Source organism: Tupaia chinensis, unplaced genomic scaffold (genome assembly GCF_000334495.1).
Source record: "Tupaia chinensis unplaced genomic scaffold, TupChi_1.0 Scaffold000182_1, whole genome shotgun sequence".
NCBI lineage: Eukaryota > Metazoa > Chordata > Mammalia > Scandentia > Tupaiidae > Tupaia > Tupaia belangeri.
In genome coordinates this window covers 1,029,493-1,048,432 of record NW_006159657.1, presented here as the reverse complement: position 1 = coordinate 1,048,432, position 18,940 = coordinate 1,029,493, and the positions used below count along the sequence as shown (strand labels likewise).

Sequence of the window (18,940 nt, the reverse complement as noted above, 5' to 3'; positions counted from 1 at the left end):
AGAGTGAAATTAAGGAATATTTCTAGAGTTGGGATTTCAAGAACTCATATGGGCAGATGACAGGAGAAAAACTTTTTTTTTTTTTGGAGATATTTTTGCTATAGGGCACATACACTCACTGGAGACACAGAGAGAGACAGACTGAAAGCAGAAACATCACACACCAGGGGAGATGTCCACACAATGTCCCTTTTCCTCCATTCTCCTCTCAGGATTTTGGGCATACATGCCCACACACCAAGCGTGAGTTTCAAGCCACCGGGACCAGAACTCAAACTGTGGTCAAGTACATGGGAGTCAGTGCCTTAACTACTGTGCCACCTGCTGGCCCCCAAACTGTATTTTTTTTAATGATTAAAGGTAAGAGGATGAATTGTACTCTAAGCCTGTGGAATCTGAGGTTTCTTGGAGGCAGTAGTAAAGAGCTCATAAAGGCAGTCAGTTTGAGGGCTATCAATATTAAGAGGACAACTCAAGACTATGGAGCAGAAGAGCATGGATGTCTATAGGCAGGAGGGAGGGTAAAGTCATGTAAGACATCTTCGGAGAGAGGAGCTTGTATTTTGGCAAAGACAGATCAGCCAAAGAGGTAAGGAAATAGTTGGCTAAGAGTAGGATCATGATAGTCTAGGGCAGAGAAACTCCATGGAAGATGGAAGTGGACCCCCCCAATGTCCAATGCCATGGAAGACTCATGCGCAATAAGCCTCATTGGATTTAGTGAAGAGGAAGCCACTGGAAAGTCTTAGTGAGACTAAGTTTAGAGAAGAGGTGGGTGGAGATAACAAGTGATGGGATTAGTTTTAGACTAGAAGAGAGATACCTCTTTTTTATTATTGAAGGAGGGAAGATGGAAGGTGTGAATGCAGGGGCAGGTAAGTCTGTGGGTTATCCTTAGAATAAAATAAGAGACAGATTCATCAACTGTGTATGAAGATGGAGCTGGCAGGCTTGGAGTTTTGTGGGCAGGTGTGAAAGTTTGAAATAGTTTCTAGGGAATGGTAGAGATGCAATTAGGAAAAGACAGAAGGATTTCTAGCCAGAGAGGGAGTCCTTAAATTTGAAGTGACATTAATCTGTGTGGTTCTGTGATGCTCTCCACCTGTACTTGGTTTCCAGGTGAGAAAGTGGCTGGATTGACTCGGAGCTGGGTATGTGTGGGGGTTCTGGGGGGGCATGACAGAGGACAAAGCAAGGACAGGATAATTGTAGGAATGGCAAAAATATCTGTTAAAATGATTGATGGAGAGGTCTACTAGTACGGGCAGGAAGTAGAGGCATGAATAAGTAGACTGGGAGAAAAATAGATAGGCTCAGAGGTCAAGATATTGTTGAAAAACAGATGTAAGTATAGCTGAGTGAGAGCTGTGGCGTTTCTGAATTTAGAATCAGTAAAATCAAGCAGTTCTATGTGAATTTTCCTCATGGGAATGGAGAGATAAAAAGGACTGGAGGTGGTAAATGGAGAGAAGGCAAAAAACCTGACCTCTGATTTTAATGAAGGAAAAAAACCATGAATTATTTGAAAACAGGTCAAATTCAAAATATGTGGGGAATGATAAGTACCATAAAATCACCAATATTATCCCCCAGTATTAAGTAAATTCTGAAGGCATCCCAATGGCAATTGCCAATTTGAACACAAATACAATCAAATTCCAGTGTGCACGTAGGGATTTAAGCCCAGCGTGCAATGACTTCTGTAATCCGCTCCCAACACCTCCCTTTATTCCTCTTTCTTGCGCCTCTCCTTTGTACAGTGTGTTTTGGACAACCTCCCAGCTCACAGGCATGTCCCTCAAGCTCAGCTTCTAAGCTTTTGTCCATACTGTTCTCCCAACCTATGAGTCCCTTTTCTTCATTCTGATTTTTCATCTTTGCAGAATCCACACTTCCTTTGCCACTTGTTTCATGACTTCCTCCTCCTCTCAGATCTGATCTCTCACTTCTGAAGTGCCCCTGCACTCTTTTTTTTTTTTTTTTGACCCTTTAGCATTTTTCATTTTCTATTCCGTTCTACAAATAATTCTACGGTTATTTTATCTTCCTTACTGGTAGGTGGATTCTTAGAGGGGGACTTGGCAGACTTTTTATGTAAAGAGCTAGCTAGTAAATATATTTGTAAATACATAGCTATCTCTGTGGCAAGTACTCAACTCTGCTGTTTTAGTGCAGAAGAAAACATAAAACAATTATGAGGAGATCTTCAAACAGTTTATGGAGACATTGCCTTATGACAAAACTGTGCATGGATTTCAATTTTTGGGAGGCCAAAATAAATTTATACTTTAACTCCATTTTTCCATGGATGTTCTAAAGTCCCCGGGTATAAGGAAACATGATTGTGTTCCAGTTAAATATTATGGACACTTCAATTAATATCTCAGATAATTTTTATGTGTCACAAAATGTTATTGTTTTCAAATTTTGCAACCATTTAAAAATGAAAAACTCATTCTTAGCTCATGAACTGTACAAAAAAACAAAAACAAAAACAAAAACAAAAACAAATAGAGATTTTGCTATTTGGTGGCCTCAGGTGTAGAGTTATTTACTGCTATATCATAATGGTAGAATGATTTATGGTACATAGTATGCTCTCAGGAAACATATGCTGAACGAACAAACCAATTAATCAATGTAACCCAACCCTGAGTAACTGAAAACCTAGTGAACTGCTTTGTTTATTGGTTATAACATTCAATATTGAGATTCTATCTTTGCATGCAATTTGTGTGAACCTATAAAGTTTAGTGTAACTAAGGTGGCATAGCTTATATGCATCATAGTTGAACTTGAAGTTGGGTCTTCTGACTCCAAGCATCGGCTTCTTTTAAACTGCTGAGTCTGCCAATATAATTCAGCAGAAAAAGTGATGCTGAGTAGTCGCATGGTTGGTCACTGCTATTCTCATTTCCTCCCGGTAACTCCGCAGGGCTCTGGAATTGTTGATTAATGTCTGAGATGAGGATAATTGGCTTGGGTGAAATTGGATTGACAGTTGAGGGTTACTTAGGCTCAGTGTTCTAAAATAGCGAGTCTTATCTGGCCCATCCTGTGGGAATCCTCCTCTCCCACACTGCCTTCTAATAATCATGTTTTTAACAGTGGGCAAAGCTGTGGCTAAGCTTATTACTGTTTCCCACCATTAAATCTTCTGTTGGCTTTACTATTTCAAAGGATCCTCTTGCTGGAATACTTTAGGGCTCAGACAAGCCTGGAGCAAAGTAGTTTGGGGCCAGAGCTGAGCAAAGAAAAATGATTGTCAAAATACCATCTTATCTAAGGAGAATTGAAATTCCGATCAGCGTGCATTTCATCACAGCAATGGATTTCACCCAGGCACAAGGGCTTTGGGTAGCATCCTCGTAATAACCAGCAGGGCCTCAGGCACCAACCCCTGGCTCACCTTTTCATTTGGAGAGAGGAAAATGGCCATCTCAAAGATTTACATTTATTATTTTGCTCCAGATACAAAAGAACAAATGCCCATCAGAGACCTGCCACCAAATTCCAAATGCTCCAACTTTCATGAACCAATAACTTTTCATGGGTGAGGGGATGAAATGCTTTTCAGTTGATCGATACCCCCAGGTCCTATAACCTTATTTGAAAGCTCCACAGACACTGTCAATGAGGTTAACGTTGAATGTTCAGGGCTGAGATCCAAATGGAATTAGCTTTTTTACATAATGCTGAGTGAGAGAATCCATCGGCTTTTGGGCTATTCCATCCCTCCAGTCTGGCTTGCTGTGTTGAAGGCTCCTGCTCCCTTAGTCTGCAATTTAATCACCTGAACCTTATCTGCTTTTAAAAACTGTTGCACACTCAGTCTTAAAATTTGCCACTTTTCAAGGTTTTCAACAAAACAAACAAGAAAACAATGACCTAGTGAAAACAGTTGTCTCAGTAAGAGAAGTCATATCTGTATTCATGTTCAATCATATAATTTTCAGACTAGTAAGATGAGTTGAGAATCCTAACAAATGAAAGGCCCTCTCAGCAGTCAGCCCAGGATCAGAGCATCCATCTCTTGACCACTCTCTGATTTGTATTGGCAACTCTGCTGAGGGAACAGAACCACTAGATGGCATTCAGGTAAATACTCCTCAAAAGGGCCATTTACTCTGCCAGATTGCCAATGGCATTTCATTTATCTTAAAATTGGAAGCTACTCTGATCTTTGAAATTTACCCAGAAAAAGTACATTAGAAGGTCAAAAGAAAACCTTTACTGTATTTCTAAATTGTCTTTGCGAAGGCATTAAAAATAATAATAGTTATAGCTGTTTTTAATAGAGGACTTACCTAAGGTAAAATTCTCATTCAACGTTATGTGTGTAACCCCTCCCAGCCCCAACTCCAGCTTTGGGGATTGTCCCGATTTCCTCCTCAACTGTTTTTCTAGACCTATGTGCATTCCGGTTTTCTTCACCAAAGCAGCCCTTTAAGGAGTTGAACCAAGTTTACGTTTGTGTTTTGGTAATAACAGATACAGCAAATGTAAATAGAATTGTGTCATTTTGACTGTCAGCATTGAAAATACGACATGATGCAAAGGGAAGATGGAATCCTGCCTTCTGAGGCCCCTTACGTAATGAATGGAGATTACCACAGAGGCGAAGGAGAAGTGTCGCCAGCTGTTAGAGCCTTAATTACATTCCTCTTGGTTGAAATCCCCAAGTTACCAAATTGTCACGCGCTTCACATTTGAGCAGTTTCTCTTACCCCCACATCTATTATTCTAATCTCCTTTTGGATGTCCACGTTAGTAGTGGTAGAATTCAACCTCAAGCCTGTAAAGTAGGGTTCACTGCAGCTCTCCTGTTAGAGGCATTTTCTGTGGAATTCAAGACCCTTAGAAAAATCAATTCATGGGCAAACCGAGGAAGCAGAGTTGCAAACCACAAGACCAGGCTGGCTGCTCTTCCCTTCCTCCTGTATTGCGCAGAGAAGAGAAAGAAAAACCTTGCCCCCCTCTGAAGGTGAAAGGCTATTCACAGATGGAGTTACAATCCAGGTGTTCAACTCTCGGCACATCACTCTGGAGGTGCTAATTTCTCTCTTCTTGGCAGATGCATGGACGATACCTCAACAAGGCAGACTGCTCATTTGTGCCTTACTATTTCCCAAGGCAGATATGATGGCAACCTACAATGGTCCCAGGCTCTGAAATCCCACAGCCTGAGCTCAGATTCTAGGTCCTTTCAACTCATTTGATTAATCATTTAAGTTCAGTTTCCTGGTCTCAAAAATTAGGATAATAATGTCCTTTTCCTTATATAATCATGAGGCTAAAATGAGAAAATACCTGTTGGGGTGATCACAGTACCTCAATAAATGCCAATGATTATGCTTATTCATTGTTTTTATTTATTTATTTATTTATAGAGATTTTTTGCTATAGGGTGCATGCATTTGCTGGAAACACAGAGAGAAAGAGAGACATAGAAAACAAGAAACCACCCCCCTCCAAGGGGATGACCACAACACTATCCCTTCTCCTCTATTCTCCTCCTAAGGGTTTTGGGCATGTACGCACATGTGCCCAGCTGGGGACTCGAACTGCGAACAATTATGTGGGGAGTCCAGAGACATAACCATTACACCATCTGCTGGTCTTATTATTTAATAATTACTAATATAGCCCTTGGATCCTGAAGTTACATAGTGAAAGACTCTCAAGAGCACGCACGTTAAGAAAATTAATTAGTGATTATGGGAGAGTTCATTTTTATTTGTTGCTGATTTTCCAAGTCTGTGATGTTGTATCATGCTGATGTGAAGCCAAAGAAGAGAAAGAAAACACTATTAACTTTTTAGCTAATTACCAGAACCCATCACTTTTAAGAGCACACCAGGAATTAAAAGTAAACCAAAGAAACAGGACTTCTACTCGTCCCTGGGGACCTGGGAACAAAGAAACTCTGGAAGACTGAGATTATAAGTGAATGCCTGAAGAAAATGGCGACACCAAAGACTTTCACTTTTCAATTTGAGGTTAAATAAGCATCGAACTTTTCGGTTGTCTGAGTCTCAAGAGGAGAATGGAAATAGAGCACATCTCCATGAATTACCTGATCAATGCAGGATTCTGAGATAGTTTACATTATCACTCGTAAAGATATTAGATTATCCTGAGAGCAGTTATTATTCGAGAAAAAAATCAACTGCTCCAATGTGAGCTGTGTAACAATTAGGCAATTCTGAAATTTCAACTGAGAGGAATTTAATTAAGGCTCTAATAGCTGATTAAACTCATTTAGATCTGCTGGCAATTGCTACTGGTTACATAAGTAACCCAAGAAGAGAGATTTCTATCTTTTCCTTGTGCTGCATTTAATCCTGCCCATTGCCAGGTATAGTCCGCCTGGTGCTTCTCAAAATCTTGTCCTTGGACCATCCAGAACAGAATGACCTGGCTGAAACCTCAGGATCCCAGATCTCATCTCAGATCCACTGATTGTGACACTCCAGAAATCCAGGCGTCTACATTCTTCATCAGCCCCCAAGGAGAGGATCTCATTCATGCTAACGTTTGACCATCCTACTGCCTCCCATCATCCCATCTAAGACTGCATTCCAAGGAAGCAGGCATGTTACCTTTGGGGAAAGCAGGTCTTAGTTTTACTCTGCCAGTGGCCAACTGAGTTCCTGTGGCATTCAAGACAAAATAGGTTTGACCCACATCTGCTTTTCAGCAATCTCTTGGAGAAGAAGCTTGTTCACATATACCACGCAGGAAAAAACTGAGTTCCGAAGTGACATTTGGTGTTAGCAGTTTGCTGTCTTGAATGAACTTTAGATCAGGTATTGGTTTAAAGAAAAAAAAAAAATCACTGAGCTCAACTGCAAAGGACTCCAGATAGAGCACATTACAACTTAATACCAAGCTGTGACAGTGGCTCACACATGCTTGTTGCAGCTTCCAGATCAATCAAATTCAGATCTGTTTTGGTTTCAAGATGTAACCGAGGATACAACATTACTGTTTGTAAACCCGCTCTCAGTTTGTTTGTGCATTGGATGTGCATGCAGAGTCACGGGGATGACGCTAATTGATGATAATGCTACTATGTTAAATAAGGACATTAAGCCATTTTACATTTCCTTCATGGCCATTTATCCCATGTCCTTTGGAAGTCTTTACATTTCAGGTGGAGAGAAATACGCCTCCTGTTTGTTTTGCTTTTTCTCAAATTCATCTTCCTGAAGAGTTAATTGCTCATATTTTCCTGCAGCTTGGGAGTAAATCACCATTTATTGTCCAGAGTGAAATGTTCTCCGATATTTTACGTGAAGTGTTTGTTGTAAGCCGGTTTCCCCTTGCTTATGAAATCACCCAACGGGCTATCTGGGCCCAGTCTAGTTGGAGCACAGGCAGCGTGAACTCTGCTTCCATTGTCGGTTTTAATAAATTTTCTCTCTGGTTTTTAATTTCACAATCCTTATTGTCTTGTCTCTAAGGAGAAGAACTGAATAAACAGGCAACATTCCTTGTTTTAAGTTCTAAGTAAAAATTGATGGTATGCTGTAGTCAGAATGGAATTCAGTTCAGCAAATATTTATTGAGCTGGCCTGTGGGTGAGCACGACAGCACGTCCAACCAGGGTCCCGTGGTGGTAGACCATGGGCTAGCTTGGATATTCCACAACCCCTATCCCTGAACAATCCACTCATTCTGCCATTTTGAGTTCTCATGGGTTCACACCATCCTCACTGCTGTGGGCGCCCATCATCCAGATTCATGAGGCTGCCTCCACTGCTGTTGCTCTGTATTCAGAATCCTTTAGCTACAAACGCTTCTGTGCATCATTGGGAAGCAGTGTTCTAATATACCCCCCGACTAAAAATGTTCAACTATCCCCTGGATAATCAAGGTAAAAAACATTTAACAAGACACACTAACCCTCCTGGCTTGTATTGGAAAGTTGCTTTTTGTAGGAAGCATCTTTTGATTCTATTCAGAATACGAAGCTCCTCCAGTAGCATCCCGTGCCTACCCCAAGCGCAGCACTTATCTCGCTTCATTGTCAGTGAGCTTTTACTTCTCTTCTCCAACCAGACTGGCATCTCTGAGACGGAGGGTTCTCTCTAAGGGTGGTTCACCAGAGTAGCCCCAGGGCCTCCTGCAGTGCCTGGCACCGTGTAAAGCACTGAATGCATATGTGTAGAATTCATGAATGAACAAGCAAAGAAAAGAGAGAAAGTTCCCGAAGCACAGAATATGCCAAAATGAATTTCAGCTGGAGAATTAGGCTCCATGGGAGAACTGAGAATTGAGTGAGGCCTGAAAAGAATGAGTAGGATTTCAATAAGTGGAGATGACAAGATGAGAATGCCAAGCAGAAGAAAATAGTGTAGGCAAAGGCAGGGAAGTGGGAATTTTTTTAAGGTGTGTTTGATGAAAATTGTGTTCATCATTGTAGCTTAGTATTGTGTGTGTGTGTGCTTGTGTGTGTATGCATGTTTGTAAAGGTGTGAATATATGCGTGTGTGTTAGGTATGTGTGTATGTTTAGCTGTGAATGGCAATGTGCATGTATATGTGTTTATGGTATAAGTTTGTTGATGAGTGTATATGTGTGTATAGCTTTATATATAAATGTACAGCTATATGTATACATATGAGTGTAGATGTTTGTGTGTGCAGATGTAAGTGTATGTGTGTGGAAGCATACACTGTGTTTATCGTAAGAGTAGGTATAGAGTGTGTGAGAGAACACAGAGACAGAAAGAGATATAGTGAGAGAAAGGGAGATATTGAGGCTGATTGGACTTATAGAGGGTCTTTATATAGGGGAGTCTAGGTTTGGTTCTACATACAATGTGAGTCCTGGATAGGTTTGATCAGGGACAGATCTATGATTTTGCTATTTAGATGCATGTTTTCAGGGGATGGCTTTGGAGACCAGGAGACCAGTTATGAGGTATTTTAATTGTCTCTTGTAAGCATTTTATAAATAGATCAAATAACATCAAACACTCATATTCCTTTGAACAAAGAGCTACACACATCTATTAACCTAATTTCTCCCAGGCGTTTGCAGCCTTTGTGACATCTGTGAATTTCTCCAGACATGAAGGGGTGGATATTAACTTAAGACATACAGTTTCTGGAGATGAAATTATCTTGCTCTGAGAAAATATTGGCTGAACATTTCGATAAGTAATCACTGCCCTTTCAGAAAAAAACCTTCTAGGAGCTGAAGAGCAATTAGCTTCCTAAAAGCACTGTATTTAAATTTTATTAATAAGAATGGATAAAAAAAAATCATTACAAAGTTAATTTCCTCTTTTTATGTTTCTTTTAGCAAAATCACTGTCCCTCATCAAAGGTCAATTATTTTTCTTTGTCCTCAAAACTTCAGTGTATATGCTGAAAATGCTCAAAGGTTTATCACCAAAGTTCAGTTTACTTTGAATGTTAAAAAATTTTTTCTCTTTCTACACTTTTTATTTAGGTAAATTGGAGACTATTTGTAAGTAAAAAAAAAAAAAAGAATTATGATAAAGATAAAAAACCAGTCTGTCCATAACTTTCTCTTGTGTATTGGAAGTTTATAAAAATTTTAACAGTGCTAAGAATAGTGCCATAACTGGTCCCCTGGTCCCCAAAGCCATCTCCTAAAAACACAAGAAGCCTCCAGTGAATGCCAACTCTTACTGCTCTAAGAGCTCAGTCAATGGCATCACCACTTCAATGTTCTCATCTCTCAAGTTCTCAGTTCTGTATACATCTTGTGACGAGTGCTATAGAGACCACCTTGTTCTAATAGTCCCACCCAAAGCCCCAAAGAAAACTCATCAGTTCACTTTATCTCACATGCACATTCCTGAACCAATGGCTCTGGCTAAGGGGACTAAATGTGCAGATTTGCCAAATAAATAACACATGGCCATTCTTGAAATCAGAGGTTGGCATCTCTCTAAGGGGAAATCAATATGCTCTAACCCAAAAGCTAGAAAATGGATGATGGACAGGCAAAACTGCAGAAGGCTATTATAAAACCCTAGGGGAAATGTAGAGAAAGGCGTGATTTATGACTGAAATAAATAATGTAGGAAAAATGGCATCCAAATCCAACTAAAGTTAGTATCAGAAAGGGCTTTTATGGAGTTAAAACATGAGATAATCAGGGAACCAGCAGCTAGCGTAATGGCTATGTCGCTGGACTCCCATGTAGTCGACCGCGGTTCGCGTCCAGGACCCGGTGGCTTAAAACTCATGCCGTGTGCGTGCCCAAGATCCTGAGAGGAGAATGGAGGAGAAGGAATTGCGGCGTGACCATCCCCACTGGGGGGTGATTTCTCGCTTTCTGTCTCTATGTCTCTCTCTGTCTGTCTGGCGAGCGCACACGCCCTATAGCGAAAATCTCTCTCGAAAAAAAAAACAAAAAAAAAAAACAAAACATGAGATAATCTGTGGGGCTAGCAGGTGGCGTGACGGTGAAGGCATTGGACTCCCACATGAGCAACCATGGTTTGAGTCCCAGAACTGATGGCTTGCTTTCTCACTTTCCTTCTCTCTCTCTCTCTGATCAAATTAAAAAATAATTACATTAAATTATTCTTTTAAAATATACATAATCTGAACCCTCCTTTAAAATACTTGTCCACCCAAGGACCAGGAGTTAGTGTAATGGCTATGTCACTGGACTCCCATGTAGTCAACTGCAGTTCGCGTCTCGGTCCCGGTGGCTTAAATTCACGCTGTATGCATGTGTGTGCGTGCCCAACATCCTTAGAGGAGAATGGAGGAGAAGGGATTGCAGCGTGGCCATCCTCCTGGGGGGTGATTTCTTGCTTTCTGTCTCTCTGTCTCTTTCTGTCTTTCTGGCGAGTGTACACGCCCTATAGCAAAAACCTCTCCAAAAAAAAAAAATTTGTCCACCTATATTTGTCTTTTTTATAAAAGAACAAAGTAGTAACACATAGCACACAGTGTTGAGCATTCCTTTATGTACTCTCCCTTTACTAACTAATTTAGACTTATCAGCAAAGCTGAATCATATCATTACCATCCTCCCATTTCCCAGATGATGAAATTAAGGCAAAGAAATGTTAAGCAATGTACAGTAGTTGCTCAGTTGGTAAGTGGTTCAGCGAATATTTGGAGTCAGGGGGAAAGCTTCAGTGTTCACAGTATTGGTGATTGCTACTCTGTAACTTTAAGACTATTACGTATGTTTTAAAATTTCTTTTTGAATTCAGAAAAGAAGAAGACATATTTATTTTAGAATAGGTTCATGTTTACCGAAAAATGGCAAAGACAGTACAAGTTCTCATGTACCTCACATGCAGTTTCTCCAATTATTAACATCTGGCATCAGTATGGTATAATCTATCGCAATTACTGAGCCAATCGATAGACTGTTAACTGAAGCCCATGCTTTATTCAGATCTATTAGTTTTTATCTAATCCCCCTTTCCTGTTCAATCCTAGTGTCTGATTCAGGACATCACATTTCGTTGCATTGCATCTCCTTAGGCTCCCTTTGGCAATGACAGTTTCTTAGATATTATTGTCTAAGAAAGACAATTTTGAGGAGTACTGGTCAAATATATTTTTAGAATGCACCCAAGTTGAGATTTTTCTGATAATTTCTTTTTTAGGATTAGGCTAATGTTATGGTCTGGGGAGAAAGATCACACAGGAAGACCACTGTGCCATTGTTGTCATATCTTATCAAAGACACATACTGTCGAGATGACTCATTTCTCTTGATACTGGCTTTGCTTATCTGACTAAGGCAGTGTTTGTCAGATTTCTGCATTGTAGTCTTTTTTTATTTTCTCAGCAAAAATGTCTAGTTCCATTTCTTTGCTGATTTAATAATGAAGTCTGGGTTCAAGTCCTGGTTACTATCCAAAATTAAACATCAAGTGAGGACCGCTACCTTCATCCCTCTTCCAATTATCTACTCATTGCCCTGACCCCAATTCAGGAGAGTTGGGAGAACGACTCATCTCTGTGCTTTGTACATAACCTTTTATCTGAAACATCTTAGAGATCATCTAGTTTAAACCTAACTCCCTCATTCCTGTTATAAGTAGGGAGACTGAAACCCAGTGAGGCCAAAGGTCATGGGCATGTCATAGCAGGAACTCAGATCTTCACTTCGTCAACCAGTGCTTCTACTAAAAGACTCATCATTTTCCCAAAGGGTTTAAAAAATGTTGAACTAATGATAATGGCACCATGTATAGAAAATTTTCCGTGTGTTACGAATTGTGTGTTCAGAGTCAGAGTTCACAATTATGTGTTATTATCTCACGTGCAAAACTCACAACAGCACACAAAATTGAAATGTTGTTTGGTTTCCTGTTTGAGGTAACTGAGGTTCAGAAAGGTTAGGCTGTTTATGCAAGATCACACAGCCAGGCAGTGGCAGGATTAGAACCTGTCCTGTCTGTCTGACCTCTAAGTCTATAGTATTAATGATTCTGAACCCTTTCTTTGTGTCATAAAGAGGAGGGAGAGATTCTGTAGCAACAAAGGTGATTCTGGAAAAGTCAGGGGAATCCATATGTATACATACATGTGCATATATCTAATACACGAGTGTGCACATACATGTGCATATATCTAACACACAAGTGTGCACATACACATGCACATATCTAATACACAAGCATGTGCATACATATGAATATATCTAATACACGAGTGTGCAAATATATGTGTATATATCTAATACACAAGTGTGCACATACATGTGCATATATCTAATACACAAGTGTGCACATACACGTGCATATATCTAATACACAAGTGTGCACATACACGTGCATATATCTAAAGCACGAGTGTGCTTTCCTGTCCTGGTTGTGTATAAATCTAACCAGAAGTCTAGCAAAGTGCCCTGGAATTTCATTTTCCCTTTGAGTTCAAGAAATAGGAACTTACGGTTGTAGTGACTATGCTGTGTCACCTTACCTGCTTCAGTGAAACCTAAGAAGCACTGCTGAAGGAGATGTGGTACAACTCTGGTACTGGCTTCAAAGTAGCTTATATGGGTCAGGAGTCCTGATCTAAAGGCGCAGATAGCTGAGTGTGGTGTACCCCACTGTGGAGGGGATTGGGTGAACAGGAAGCAGGTCTGATTTTGAGGCTAACAGGCAGTCACTATCTGGTCCAAGATAGGAGCAGAGATTGGTGACTGCCATCTGCAGAGTGCACAGGGTTTTTACATTTTAATAGAATTTCTAAGGAAAGACACTTTGGGCATGTATGTTCCATGCCTATTTAACACTTGTTGAAACAAGCAGAGAAGATGTGACGATTGAAATTGAGGCTTCTTGACTCTCTATTTGGGGTTTATTCCATTAGACCTTGCTTTCCCCTTAAACACTTCAGAGTGGCTGGAGTCCTTTTTCAAATGGTATCAACATGATATTATTTTCTCTTTTTGGATAAATTTCATACCAGGGACTATTCAGACAGCCACTTTCAAGGGTTCTGAGACTAGGAGGCTGAAGTTGCAGTAAGAGAAAGGGAAAGAATGCATGTCCTTGATACTTCAGTATTTTGCTTTAGGGTGCAAGATTCCATAGCTGCTGCACACATATGGACACATTGATCATTGTACTAACATTTTTTGACTTGTGGATATTTTTTTTTAAAGTCAGGCTATTGAGGCCAGCAGGTGGCATGGTGGTTAAGGGTGCTGGACTCTCACATGGTCAAGTGTGGTTCGAGTCACAGATCTGGAAACTTGCTCTCTCACTTTCCCTCTCTCTCTCTCTCTCTGTCCCTCTCTGGTCAAATAAAAATAAATAAGGGAACCAGCAGTTAGCGTAATGGCTATGTCGCTGGACTCCCACATAGTCGACCGTGGTTCGTGTCCCGGACCCGGTGGCTTAAAACTCACGCCGGGCGCGTGTGCGTGCGTGCCCAAGATCCCGAGAGGAGAATGGAGGAGAAGGGATTGCGGCGTGACCATCCCCCCTGGGGGTGATTTCTCGCTTTCTGTCTCTATGTCTCTCTCTGTCTGTCTGGCAAGTGCATGCGCCCTACAGTGAAAATCGCTCAAAATATAAAAATAAAAATAAAAATAAAAAATAAATAAATAAATAAAGTTAAATAAAATAATTCATTAAACAAAAGGTCAGGCTATACATGCATACATTCCATCAACAACTACTCATTAAGTTCCTCCAGGTGACAGGTTCTGTGTAAGAAATAGACATAGAAGCCAATCACCATACAAATAAAATCTCTACTAGACTGGAAAATCATAAACCAATGAGTGACACATATACATGAACACACAGATTGTCAAGGTAAGTAAATACTTCATATTTAGTTCAGATTAAGGATTTATGAATGAAATTACATAATATCTGATTTCCTCTAATATAATATGAGAGGACTGGGTGGGAGTATAAATGAAACAAGACTGGCCATCAGTTAGTAATTATTAAAACTGAGTAAAGGGAATATGGAAGTTTATTATTCTACTTTTGTATAAACTAACATTTTTCCATACTGAAAACAAACAAACACAACTTGAATTAAAAGGGTATAGTGCTTTTACCTCTGGGCAGGTTATAGATGGACATATATCCTTGAAGACTTCCGTATATCTGTTTCCATTCTGGCTAACCAAGTAGATTAACTCTGTCTAAGTCTATACAAGCAGCTATAGCAGAATACCATAGACTGGATGGCTTATAAACAACAGAAATTTATTGAGTTGTTGGAAAAGTAATGATGTATTTTTTTTTCTATGCAAAAATGTATCATGACTTCACTGACAGTCCAATATTTCTCACAGTTCTGGAGTCTGGGAAAACCAAGATCAAGGCACCAAAAGATTTTGGGTCTAATGAGAGCCTGCTTCCTGGTTCACAGTCATCTTGTTGCATCTCACCTGGGGGAAGGGCAAAGGGCTACTTTTATATGGCACTAATCCAATTTAGAGGGCTTTGCCTTTATGACCTAATCACTTCTCAAAATCTCCACCTCTTAATAATATCACATTGGAGGTCAGGATTTCAAGATATGAATTTGAGGGAGACACAAACATTTAGCCTGTAGCAAACTCATAGGGGAGTTCCCAACTTCTTAATAATACTTACAAGGCTTTGCATCATCTGGCCCTTGCTTGTCTGAACTACTTTCCCTTCTTCACTGTCAACCAACCCCTTACCCCCCTCCAACTCAACCTGAATTTCCAATCTCAGTTTAAGTACTGTCTCCCCAAGGATTTTTTGCTTATTTCTTTCTCCCTAAATGCTCTTAGACCCTTGTTTCATTTCTTCTTCCTAGTTTGCATGTCTTGATTAGCATAAAAATTCCCGAAGCAAAAACTTTATTGCTCACACTACCATATCCCCAGTATCCAGCACAGGGCTTGACACCTACCCACACAATGGAATGGGGTATTGAGGAGCCAATTAAACTCAGAGAAGGAGGTAAGGGTTCTCAGTATCTAGGGCAATGTTCACTCAGTAGCTTCAGCTCCTGGTCAAGGTCTTTCCACTTATCATTTGCCTCCATCCTCCGTGGCCGACCATAGGTACTTACATAAACATGTTCGTCAGGGAGAGTAGGACTTGGATGAGATTTAGGAAGGTATTGTGCCCTGGGAACTTATAAAACTTTGTAAACTCTCTCTCTATGACTCAGCCTTGGGCTGGAACTTTTGTCTGACTCCCACAGTGTATGGTTTGCAGTATGGTCAATGACATTACCAAAGACTCTGCTAACTAAATGGATTTTGCCTTCATTTATGTTATCTCAAGACTTTATGAACTATCTTTGCAAGGAAGGAAAGGCCTTGGAGCTATCACATGGTCACAAAATCTCAATTGATGTAAGTACTGTGTACATAGTGAGGAAGCACCTTTGGGTTCAGGTAGCCTTAGCTGTAACTCTGGTTCCTCCACTTCCTTGTGGTGTGAGTTTGAGCAAGTCACATAACCTCTTTGTGCTTCAGTTCCATAAATTTTGATGTTGGGATAAGAATTCTTGCCATGTAGGATGTGTGGGGATTAAATGCAGTTGTGATATTGACACAGTGCTTGTCTACACAAAAACACTCAAAAGTGATGTTGTAATTATAGTATCAAAATGCTATGGTGGAGGGCCAGTCCCATAGTGCAGTAGTTAAGAACTGTGTATAGGGAGCTGGGTCCCATTTGACCAACCACTGTTTGAATCCAAGCCCTGAGGCTTGTAAAACAACCTAGGCACTTATGAGTGCATGCTCGAAATCCTGATGGGATGGAGAAATGAAGGAAAGGGATTACAGCCAGACCATGCCTCATTACTGGGTGAGTTCTCTCCCTCTCACCCTCACTGCTTCTCTCTCTCTCTGTCCTCTCTTTCCTTTCTCTCTGACAAGTGCATGGACTCTCTGCCAATTCAAAAAATAAAAAATGCTGTGGGAAGATTGGTGCAAAGTTCTGTATTACCAGGGCAATCAGGAATGACTTCACAGATAAGGTGATATTTGAGCTATGTCTTACAAGCTTACATAAACAGCAGCAATAGAATTTCAGCAGCCACCGTGTGCTCTTACATGTCACACTCTGTGCTCCATGCTTTTTGTACTTTTTTGATTCATTCAAACCTCATTACAATCATCAAAGGCATACTCTGTTTCTCTCCACATTTTAGAAATGGAGAAAGTGAAGCTCAGAGAGGTTGGATAACTTTCCCAAGATTATTTGGCTCATGGGTGAAGCCAGGATTAACACTTCTGTTTGACTTCAAAAGTCATTCCCTTACCCACAGAACTACCCAGCCCCTCTTGAAGGTTGTGTTCAAGTTTTCCAAGATAAAGAAAAGGAACAGGGTAGGTACGACCCATCCCCAAAAGAACAACTTATGGATCTCTCTCTATCTGCATAATTAGTATTATCAGTTTGGTCTTTGTTCTGCAGCCAACTGAGAGGCTGGAATGGCACTGAGTCAACCAGCACTATTTCTAGGCTGGTATTGGCACACAGTAGTTGTCCAATAAACCCATGTTAAATGAGTACAGATTTTTATGGGCTCAACATGTTCCTCAGCCTGGGTTACCCTTCACAGTGTGGGTAGAAGAACAGGTTTGTTTTTTACCAAATTACTGCCCTTCCTGCCTTAAAAAGGAAGGTGTCAGTGAAACTGGACAACTTTGTAATTAGCCATTTGCATGATTTTTTCCGCTCGGCTAAAACTTTCCAGTCCAAACAATGAGGTCTTGGAAAAACTGATCTCTTCTCTCCCTCGCCTCATCACCTGTTGTATGGCATGTCCAAATTCTCTTTAAGGGCCTAAAATTCATTTCTGGTGACACTTGTGTTACAGGAGAAGAGGTGAGTGGATCATGTCAACACAGACAAGCCTGGATGTGGCACTTAGCTTTTCAGATGAGGTGTTTTCCTTGAGGTTAGTGTTACAAATGAAGCCCTGACCTGTGGTGTCAAGCAATTGTGCGTAGGAGCAGAAGAAAGGAGGAGAAAGTGCAATGCCCGGGCAGCTTTCTCCTGCTGTGTATGTGAACAGTGCCAATAAGCTGTCAAATAAAATTAAGGTTCAAAACATACAGCCTTCAATTTGATTTCCTTAAGATGCCAACTGCTGCTCAGAGGGAATACAATCGATTCTATTTTGACAGGTCTTGATGTACGCTAAGCAGTAACAGTCTGCATTCTGTGCAGGATTAATAAAAGTTCACCTTAATTTGCAACTTAAATAGAATACCTAGGGTTGAAGGTGCTTCTGATTTCCTCTCCTGCCCTGTCCTGCTGGTGTGATCTCTTCCCACTCCTCTCCTTCTTTTCACTCTTCAGCTTCATCTTCCTTTCCCCTTTCCTATTTTTCCTTTTGCTTAACACCTTTTTATCTTTTAGATTTCTCTAATTTATACTTAAAAATAGCATGGAATTCCTACTATGCACCAGGCACTGGGCTTTTGCTTTGTTTATTTCCCATGACATCTTTATGAAGCAGAAGGTAGAATTGTGCCCATTTTACAGATTTAAAAAAATAGAAGCTCGGCAGGTGGTGTGGTGGTTAAGGGTGTTGGACTCCCACATGGCTGACTGCAGTTTGAGTCCCAGACCTGGCAGCTTGCTTGCTCTCTCCTCTCTCTCTCTCTCTCTGCCTTCTCTGTTCAAATTATAAATAAATAAATAAAGTTAAATAAAATAATCCTAAAAAAAACAAAAAGAGGAGCTCTTGGTGATTAAGAGCTTGCCTAGACTTGTCCAGCTTGCAAGCGGCAGAGTTGGAGAGTCCAACCCAGACCTCTCTGATTCTAAAAGTCCATGCTGTTTCCATGATAGTGGTGCTCCTGAACATGAGAACATTAGAATCATCCGGAGAGCTCTAAAAGCATCAGCCCCTGGACACCAACCACAGAGATCCAGATTTAATCCCTCTGTGAATGGGGCTGGGATGGGGAGCTGTCTAGTGTCTTGTCTTCTCTTTACCTTTTACATTCTTAGCCCACAAGCAGATGTGTATGTCGAGGTATGTAATTTGGATAGCTACATTTCTTCTCCTGTGTCTCCTCTGGGGAAGGGCTTGCCTTTCTAGAAATAAGTGGTGGAGGAAAGCACAGGTATATCTTTCTTTGTGTTTATGATGCAGGTGGGGAAGTGGGAGAATCAGACCCTGAGCCTGAGGCACGCTGTGTGGCCACGGTACAAGTCGTTTTCTGACTGTGAGCCAGATGACAACCATCTGAGCATCGTCACCCTGGAGGAGGCCCCTTTTGTCATCGTGGAAGACATAGACCCGCTGACTGAAACGTGTGTGAGGAACACTGTGCCGTGTCGGAAGTTCGTCAAAATCAAGTGAGTGTCAGGGAGGCTGTTGGCCAAATGTGTCCAGTCCTTTAAAATAGCCTGTGCCACTGATAATAACAGTATCTACAACTTAATAGGAAAAGGTAATATAAGTGTACTCTATTGCAGTATGTATAACATAAGCCTGAGAAAGACTCA

The 18,940-nt window shown here is 40.7% G+C and overlaps 1 protein-coding gene across 2 annotated transcripts in view; it reads left to right on the top strand.

Annotated features, from left to right (window-relative positions):
• Positions 1 to 18,940, top strand: part of GRIN2A (glutamate ionotropic receptor NMDA type subunit 2A) — a 520,859-nt gene that overhangs the window by 351,755 nt on the left and 150,164 nt on the right. For both annotated transcript variants that reach the window (XM_006146507.1, XM_006146504.2), the window contains exon 6: positions 18,585 to 18,790. In XM_006146507.1, the coding sequence (XP_006146569.1) occupies positions 18,585 to 18,790 (206 nt within the window). The remainder of the gene's footprint in view (positions 1 to 18,584; positions 18,791 to 18,940) is intronic.